This window comes from Austrofundulus limnaeus, unplaced genomic scaffold, assembly GCF_001266775.1.
Source record: "Austrofundulus limnaeus strain Quisiro unplaced genomic scaffold, Austrofundulus_limnaeus-1.0 Scaffold17, whole genome shotgun sequence".
Taxonomy (NCBI): domain Eukaryota; kingdom Metazoa; phylum Chordata; class Actinopteri; order Cyprinodontiformes; family Rivulidae; genus Austrofundulus; species Austrofundulus limnaeus.
Window position 1 is genome coordinate 2,714,457 of NW_013952419.1, and position 10,077 is coordinate 2,724,533.

General features: G+C 39.0%; 1 protein-coding gene across 1 annotated transcript in view; it reads right to left on the bottom strand.

Moving 5' to 3' along the window:
* Window positions 1–10,077, bottom strand: part of LOC106514148 (FRAS1 related extracellular matrix 2) — a gene marked incomplete at its 5' end in the record, with an annotated part of 90,770 nt that overhangs the window by 8,545 nt on the left and 72,148 nt on the right. Inside the window, 7 exon segments of the mRNA XM_014003277.1 lie at window positions 1,234–1,365; window positions 4,494–4,797; window positions 5,591–5,749; window positions 6,798–6,928; window positions 8,624–8,806; window positions 9,040–9,204; window positions 9,496–9,693. Of these exon segments, the coding sequence (XP_013858731.1) occupies window positions 1,234–1,365; window positions 4,494–4,797; window positions 5,591–5,749; window positions 6,798–6,928; window positions 8,624–8,806; window positions 9,040–9,204; window positions 9,496–9,693 (1,272 nt within the window).

Sequence of the window (10,077 nt, forward strand, 5' to 3'; positions counted from 1 at the left end):
GTTGTACAACCATATGAGACCCAGAGGCAGAGTCGGTCGCAGCTTCCTTTTTTTCCTCCTCCTCCTCTGCTCGGCGCTCACTCTGCATGCTGTTCCCAGAGCAGGGAGCAGCAGCGGTCAAAAGACCTCAGAAACTCAAACAGATAGGCTTTAACAAGGCTTTAATAAGCTAAACAATAGAGCTACATGAGAAAACGTGTTCATAACGAATGAAAATAAATAATTAAATTGAATGTGTCCGTCTCAAATCCTGGTCCCCCACTCTCTTGTCCAACACTCTACCCATTGCCCTATTGGAGGCTTGTTGTGAAATGAGCTGCGCATTGCATAACAACAACCGTGATGGCTTTTTATACTGAGGAGGTGGAGCTTCACCCGGGGGTTGCTATGGGGCTGAATGCAGGTTCCGGTGGGTTGTCGTACAGCTTGTGACATAACAAAATGACGGAAGTATAAAACTTAACTTAACTTAACCTTTAATATACATTAAAATACATTTATTTACAGTAAATATGCCCCTGGGTGCATTTATTTGGTCCTAGGACTGTTTTTTAAGAAGTACATACACAAAGTTGAGTAAAAAAAAAACTTTAAAAAGTGAATTTTGCATAATAGGTCCCCTTTAATATTTTTGCTGGACATAGGCAGGCTGGACAAAAGTCACAAACTGCCCGCGTGCCGCCAGTTGCCCATCCCTGCTCTAACAGGAAGGCAGATTTAGAAAATTCCTGTTGAAAGTGCTTCAATCTGCACCAAACGCTACAGTTAGTTCCTGCCGTTGTCACAGTATTTATGCTTGCATAAAACCATAGGATTTTATGTAAATAACTGTGTAATGCAAAACTGACAGAAATGGGTTTCTAAAATTTACACTCTGCTAAGAGCTTTTTGAGATTAGAGCTGTTCTAAAACAGCAGCAGCTCACTTTGGGTTTTGGTCCTGCAAGGACATTACCTCACCAACCTCATCAGAACTAATCAATATTTCTCCAAACTGAGGTCATTCAAAGAGCTATTCAAAACAGATAAAATATCAGTTGTTTATGAGCTTTTCACAGAATCTCATTTCAAATGGTGCTTAAAGTAGAGATTCTGATGCAGAGTTTGATACACGCTGGAAGGATCAATGTTCTGCTCGTCATGCTCCCGAGGATCAGCAAATGGGAATATTACATGCACTACATTAGACTTCACCGCCTCTTCGCAAGGACTCCTGCCTCCAGCTCCAACTTACCGTCTATGTGAGGCATGGTGACGGTCACTTTGATGAGGTTAGGGTGTTTTGGGTCATCTGCTCCAGTGTAGCGAAGCTTGGCAGAAAAAGGCTCGGCGCCGACAGTTCCCCTCTTGCGTGGCTGGCACATGCCTTTCAGTGACAGAAACACAAACTCAATTCTGAATACAATCGCAGACAGAGGGGTCTTGAAGAAATAAAAAGAGTTATCTTAACAGCTTTTTTGTCCCTTATTAAACCCATGTTTTAGTTATTTTTAAAAATGCAAGCATAACGTTACATACATTTTCCATATAATCATTACTGAGCCAGGTAGCAATTTTCACATTTGTAGGAATTTCTTGTGGCCACCCAGAGAGAGCATGCCAGAACCTGTTGCTGTCTTGATGTGTAGGTGGACTGAGTGCAGCATAAGTGATTGCTTAGCAACAATGAAAAAAAACATTTTCTTTCTCCCATTTCAGAGAAATGAATGATAGCTCTGATCCATTCACAAAAGACAGCTTGTAGCAGCATTGAGTTATGATTCACTGAAGCTGATGTAAGAGGTGAACATGGTGCAAGTGCCATTTGCCTAATCCTATAAAACACAACRCATATTAGAATATTAAACAGTGTAGAAAACAAGATCAGCCCTTCAGCTGCAAAAGGTGCTGGAAAATTTGCGAATGTGAAACCATTCAAATGTTCTATATTCCTTCAAACATGTGAGCCAAACCAGAATAATTCACCAAAACTGGAAAAGTTAAAACAAAAAACTTTCAGACAAATCCTGATGCGGACAATTAAATTAACTCAATTACAAACATAGTCACAAAGATTGTGTTTGATATATTCACTGTGAAACCTCACAAGAACTATTACACATCTGTGAGCGTCTAAACATGAACATTAGCAGTTCTGTTAAAATTAGAATCAGGTGTTTGAAATAATTTCGGTGACAACACTGTCACATTAAAAAAGTTAAATTTGTCAAAGTTTGATCTTCTCAAACTAAGCTTCTTTATGGGCGCCGAGTGTAAAATAAAATGTTACAGTTTAGCTCACTTCCTGAGTGTAGTTAGAAAATCTCCACTAACATTTTTTAGCACACTGTTCTCACAGTTTGCAAATTTTTACTAACTGTTAAATTTAAATGGTAAATGTTATGTGTAAATGTTAAATTTTAAATCTAAATGTAAAGTGTAAATCTTAAATGTTGTGGTTAAATGTTGAAGCGTAGCTACATTATTATATGTACGTATATATTATGTAAACATATATTCTATACGTATTATGGAACGGAACAGTCTTTGTTGTTGGTGCTCAGTTCATGTTGTGATGTCATCATCCTGCGACAAAAGCAACCACTAACGATGCTGAAAATAGCATTTAAAATCCAAATTCAAAATATATTTATTAAAACCCACATGGACGGTACCTGCAGTTCAGCAGTTTGAAGTGCAACTACAAGTTTGATGTCTTGTAGAGAAGTGTAGGCTGTCAGCAGCGTTAGTGGATGCATTTGCTTCAGAATGATGACGTCATATAAGAGTCGAGCACCAAAAACAAAGGCTGTGTTCCATTCCGAAATACTTAAATACAAACTTCAACACTTAAGCCTGAAACATACTCGMTCCGACGCCCACGGGTCGACGCGCAGTCACGTGGTTGTTMGGCAGTCATTTTCGCACAGACCTTTCATAGTCCTTACGATACCCCAACGCCGAATTCGGGAAACCCCCCTCCTGAAACATTCGTCATTGCATGGAGTTCCCCCGCAACAGCCGATAATGCAGAAAAAAAGTCAGATTTGTCACTCACCCGACATATTTATCCACATCTGCCCTGGTTAAAGCTCCGCAGTTTTTATCAGTCAGATTCCTCCGTGCACAGCATCTGTTTATCTCCATTCATGAGTTTTTCACGGAATGACTATCTTTATAAAACTCTACTTCCAGGTGTCGGYTCYGGGAGCGAGTCGGGTTTTTTTTYCCCTCTTTTTTTTACGAGTGCAGCAGCGCTTTCAGCACAAACAAACAAGCTATAAGTTTTTCACAGTTTAACTATCTTTTAAAACTCTGCTTTCTAGTCTAGGAGCGAGTCGTTCTTTTTTCTTTTTTTTCCCCCCGAGCGCAGCACAAACAAACACGCCCACGAACCCCAGATCACTCACAAATTACCGTCGACATGGGAGGGGGGTCAAAAAGTGCTGCCAGCAGGTTATGCCAAAAGGGGCTGTCGACACGACACTGAGAAGCCCGGTGACGTAATTTTCGTCATTAAACTGCGACAACCCGTGCCGAYGTCGGCAGTTCGCAGCGAGTATGTTTCAGGCTTAAAACATAACGTTTACCATTTAGTAAAAATTAAAAAAAAAGTAGCTAATTAACAATAAAGGTTAGTGGAAATTTTTCAACTAGGATTTTACACTCAGAAAGATAAATAAATAATGACAATGTGTTAGCGGCAATTTTTTAACACTTTATTATACACTTGGTGCCCCATTCTTCTTAAAGTGCTAGGAAAAACAATTGTATGCAACACACTAAAAGTGACATATAAACTGGTGCTATCATGATATGGGCCGGTGTTTTTGGCTTCTGGATTACAAGAGCCAATTATTGATAGAAAAGTCATTTTCAAAGAAAAAATAAAATAAAATATGAATCTGAACAGAGTTTGCCTGTTCTGTCTGTGCATGCATGGGTTTTCTCCAGGCACTACAGTTTTCTCTCGCAGACCAAAAACGAATGTTAAGCTAACTAAATTGTCCTCAGGTGTAAGTGTGAATGCTTGTTTGTTTCATTTGTCTCAATGTGTCCTTGTGATGAACCTGTACAGGGTGYACCCCTCCCATTGCACTGTGACCTCTGTGACCCTGAGAGGAAGACGTGAGTAAAGATAATGAATGGATGAATCTGACCAACATTGGTGAAGGATGATTTTATGGTTGTGTAAAAGTCCTGACATAAATCCGAATTATTTATTGTATCCTTTTATGACAATATGCATTGATCTCAGTAGGTTCCTTTATGTAACGTTAATCAAAAGTAATAAAAGAATGAGAAACAATGGGCCCCAAAGCTTCAAAAAAACTGTGTTTTGTGCAGTACTGCGGGTGCATTTGTTCAGAAACAGAATTCTTGAAGATTCATAGTGTTTGGAGATCAAAACTCTTTTCCCAATGCAACACAGGACCAAATCCCAGTGGGATCTTTTTTTCCTCTTGAGAAATAAAAAATGCACAAAACAGGATTCACACATTGTTCAGTTCCTACCTTCCTCTATGCTGATCGTGACAATGGGGCTTCTGAGCTCTAAACCCTCATCCCCGTTGGAATTAACAGCCCGAGCGGCACACTGGACCCTYGAGCCCGCCTGGAAGTAGACCGAGTCCAACGTGATCATCTTGGAGGAAGTGAAGAACGTGTCAAAGTCTACCTCCCTCGCGGGACTGGTGACGCCGTCGGGGCCTGCCGGGGCGCTGATGAGCCAGCGGTAGCGGGTCAAGGTGTTGTTGATGTGCTCGCTGACACAGATCGAGCCCGTCTTGTCGTAGTCGGGGTATTTTGTGTCGCAAGCCTGGAGAAAAGATAAGGGAACGCAGCAGGAATGGGTGGGCAAGCGGTGGCAGCAGAGAGACGGGAGGGGGGGGGGAGATAAAGCAGATGCTGAAGGACAGATGGAGATCGAGAATGTGAATTTACCACAGAAGTGACTCTTGTCAGTAAAACCCAGATGTCTCAGCGTGTTATGGTCTCATAGTTGAGTGCTTACAATTAGCTTTTAGATAATTATCATGTGGAGATAATGAATGGTAAGGGCGAGCTTTAAAAAAGATGCTGTGGATTTGCTTTTAAGCCTATTGACACTAAGCCTCCTGGTGCAGCACTCAATAMTTTTTTTTTGACATGACTTTTTCATTTTATCTCCTTGGGGAACCTCCCACGCTGCTGACCACATCGCAAGAAAATAACCACACTTTTACACACACACATGCTCACAGTCCCAAACTCATACAGCAGCCACCTGAGGATCAAATGACTTAACACATCACAAGAATCCATTTAGGCGTCTCACTGAGTCAGTTTTGAAGGGGAAGATATTCTCCTGTGGATGAAAACTTGAAGACAGGCTTACTAAACTGTGTTTTTTAATGACAAAAAGACMATAACACTGAGGAGAGTTTACCTTGGGTTGAACAAATGGAAGTATTTTGCTTCTGCTTCCTTCATTACAGGATGAAAAAAAGGGAAAAAAATCTGTTTGGTGTTGAGATGGATGTTAGTTTTTCGCCCTATTTTTATTGAGCGAACAGCTGAATATTTTTTTCCAAAGATAACCGAGCCATGTTCCTGAATAGYGTTAGACTCACTGTGACGCAGATGACAGGGTAGCCGGCTGGTGGGTGGAGGTTGTCTGGTGTCCTGGTGGCATCGTCGTAATGGCGCAGTGACACAACATGAGGCAGGGATGGGAAGGTGACGTCAGCCATGCTGTTGGACTCCTCAATGTAAACTATGACTTTAGTCACCTTTTCCATGCGGAGTTTTAAAATGAAAARCAGTCAGTGAAACTTGTTATTCAGTTCAAAGCTCTTAACTAATTGCAAACATTTTCTTTTCCTACCCACTATTTTTGTATTTATGTTTCACCATGTGCAGGTTTTCTTTCCTGTCTTAAGTTAAAGGACTCGCGCTCCTTGCAGGAATGCATAACACCTGCTGYTTTTCGTCTCTCAACATTGCCATTTCTCAACACATCTGGAGTGATTAGTTCAGAGTTGTAGCCAATTGGGTCAAACTTTGGAAAAAAATAAAAATACAAGCCTTTTTTTTGTAATATGTCACACTTAGAATATATGTTGTACATGATTCTYAGCTAAATTTGCCCTAATATCTGGAAAAACTGAGTTATAACTATTGGTTAGTGTACATTATTTGTAGTAGCCATCTTTAATTGGATTGACTCAAAAAGTAAATCAGTTGCAGATAAAYATCTAGTGATTGCTTTTAGGAAATTTCATTAAAATCTGTCCAGTGTTTCAAGAGACATTTTGTTTACAGAAAAACAGGGTTGACTCCAACAGTTAATGCCAGCATTTTAGGCAAGGATTTGAARAAATGAGTAGCACTTGGAATATATATGTGTTGTAAATTACTCTCGCTCTAACACATCCAAATTTTAGCACAATATCTGTAAAACTGGCTGACATATCGCCATTTTGATGCTTTCTAATATCAGCTGRCTGTGGTGGTCATCGTAAACTGGGTTGAGTCCAAAAGCTAATCAGTTATACCCATATATCTAGTGATAGCTTCCTGAAAATTTGATTAAAATCCATGAAGTGGTTCTTGAGATATTTTGCTAACAGAGAGAGATGACTTCAGTTTGTTAGCACTCAACTGCACTGCTGTTTCTTCAGCACATCTTTGGACTAAAGGTGCATAACATCATTGGGACTGACTTGGATATAAATGTGGTTTCTCTCAACATTTACACACACATCCATCACAGTCCATAAAAACTTTAACAAAAAGTGTAATTATTGTGTGAAGATATAAAAAAAACACAGATCTGACCTGAATTTCAGCCACCATGTTTTCGTCAGGCTTAAGATGTAGCAWAAACGCTTCCCTCATTTCTCTGACTCCATCAAACAGCACCTCCACCTCCACAACGTGTTGCTTATCCCCCTKTTTAAACTCAATATCTGAGAAAATGCAAAAACACTGATAAACACAGCTGATGGACTGGAGATACAGCATCACAGTGCAGGAAAACATCAAAATGAAAACTGGAATCATTGAGCTGATTTTGAGTAAAAAAAAAAAGCCATAATCATCAGAGCCAAGTTTCTCTCTTTTATGTTGAATTTACAGATTATCTCGAAAAAGTACAAGAAGCCAGTATAAGTAAGACAGATTTATGTTTTATTAGCCCCTCAACAAATTTCAGTTAATGCATAATTGCCAGAGGCGGTCCATCACTTTGCAAGGTAAGTACCAGACCTTTGCATAAGAAATGTGCTGCTGAGAGATAATATGGKGCAAAATGATAAATTCAGTATTGTGTGATTCAGAACTGCTGGGGAAATGTAAATGTCGGGTGCACACAGGTATGTTTTAAAAAGCCTGAATGTATTCATCCAGATATTTTAAGTCTTGATTGAACTGAATAACGTCCACCCTTCTAAAGGCTGAATGAAAAGATGGGAAKATTTCACTTGGACTTGCTGGGAATGAAGAACAGTGAAACTCTATTAAAATTACACGACCTTTCAAAAGGAGTTCAGGAGAAATTTCTTTTCCAATTTGGGATGAAATGAGAAATTAACAAACCTCGGCAAAATGCTTCCCTATGGTCATTCTCATTACCTTCGGAGTCAWATGGGGATCCTTGTTAAACAGTGGTCAAAAAAAAATCGATTAGTGCCTGCAAATTCATAATAGAAAATTATAAAGGAAGGAAATGTGGATGAAGTTTTGATCCATAGCGGGGTTGTAGAGTAATAAATTGATAATCCCATTCCCAAAACATGTATTTCCTGTATGTTTTTTTCAGATCTACATAAAGTGATGGAGGTGAGCAGATTTTGAAAATATAGACAGAGAAATGCTTTGGTTTTTTCTGATTGGTTGTTTTGCTGTAAAGTGAAACCTTTTTTCGATTTAATAATTTAAAAGCATTTGTTTGCATTTATTTTTACGTTCCGACAAATGTGTACAAAACAGAAAGAAGTAGACAGAAAGTAAAAAGCAAGTCAATGTCAACAGTAMAGCCATCAGAACTGCTTTAAACTCAGCAACTAAACATAATGCTTTATGACTCACTATTGCTTTCCTGTTTAAAGTTTCTTCCAAACACTTTACTTTCCCTCTGGGATAAATAAAGAAATCTGGTTTACAATCAAACAACTTCTGCATAATTTGTATTTTAATCTATCCTATTTACAAGCTCTTTGTCTCAATTAGGAATAGTGTGATATTAAGTTTAGTATTTGCAACTATGAATCTTTTTTAATTATTTAACTTTATATATAATGCAATCCAAAGAAATAGATTGAGATTTCACCAATCTCTTCAAAACATTGCTCTCTGAAATGTACTTCTACGTTTAATTTTTTACTCATGTTCCTTTTTGGTATGGTTTAGCTAAATTTAGCTGTTTTGCTGAATTTAGTTCCTGTTCTGCTAGTTTAAAATGTACTAATGCATTCAAAGTAATTAAATCAACTGATAAAACATTATTAAATATTATTTTTTCGTCCCCCATTTGTGCCCCATGAATGGCGCCTTTAGCGTTGGCCTATATTGCCTATACCATGGATTGCCATCAGGCCTGCATTAACATAAATCTTTGCTTTATTTCAATGTTAACATCCAAAAAAAATAAGTGTGAGGTTTACCTTGAGACACAGGATAGTAGTCCTCCCCTGAGACAGCTGACCCGTCTCTTGTGTGAACCCGAACCACAGACACTTTTGAAGTGTCGCCCACTCGGACCACTGGGATCCTCACAGTCGCCACAGCGCCACTTTCCTTTGGTTCACTGATGCTGAACTTTGTTCCCAAAAAACGAATTATGGGTTCTGAAAACATACAAAACAAGAACATGATGATTGTTAAAATTGAGGATGTAAACCATCAATTTTCTTAGTGTGAGTCATTATAATTTACAGCTATAAATGAAATTATACGTCTTCCATAGTTGTGGGCTATGTTTCAGGCAAATCTTCCAAACCACTGAAACAGTAATTAATCTGATTTTCAGTCGACTGATAAATGCTTCTCCATTACTCTGCCCCCCCTTCATCTCACTTACTGTCTGCAGTGTCCTTGATTTTCACCAGAGCCTCATTCAGAGAACCCACTGATGCGCCAAACCCTGAGTCGCTCTTTGGGTTTCCTAAGACCAGCCGCAGCTCCTCTCCATCCTCGTACAGCGTGTCATCAACCAGTGACAGAGTACACGGCTTCTGCACTTCACCTGAAGGGTACAGCAACATGGTGGAGGAGAAATGTCAGAAGGAGACATAAAAAAGCAGGTTTCTTTTTTATGACAATTGATATGCTTATAACAACTTAGATTTTTATTAATGTAAATAGTAACCTCTTCATTTTGTTTGGTAATAGTGTCAAGCAGCTATTTTCTCATAAAATACATAAATGACAAGACAAAACTGCATACATAATTTTGAATAAAAATCTGTTTCTTTGATTTAAAAATGTAAACTCCCTTCAAAAAATATTCAAAAATTTAAATCTGTGTAATTTCTACCTGGTAAGAAGCTGATGATAGATGCATCTGTGTTGGGTCGCTCGTCGAAGTCAGCACCGACTTGTGCAGAGCTCTGACGGGTGTAACAGCGGACCGAGGATTTGTGACGGATGTCGCCGCTGCGGTACACGGTTACTGTGACCTCACCGTCACTCTCCTCTCCGGTGTAAACAGGCTCACGGAACTGGACCTTTGGCACTATTGTTCAAAGGAACGCAAACAATAGTAACTTTTCTATTACTGATACTATATAAAAAGCACATAGAACAGCAGAAATCACAACAAAGTTTAAGTTAAATAAATAATGCTGAAAAATGTTATGAAAACCTTGATGTAAAGGAAAGAAAATTTATTAGTTTTTAGCTGGGTTGTTAAGGAGTTTACAGACTTTGACATCTTCTAAAAGTTTGTAATTATGTAAGAGACAAAATCCAAAACCATTTGCAAACAAATGTCTTGGTAAGGTAAAATTTACTGCATGATGATCTGATGAGTGATCCTCTGCTTGTGTGTAAAAACATGTATAGGTTGCCTTCAGGCCCAGGCCTCCCTTGAAAAAGAGCTCTGAGATCTCAGTGGGAC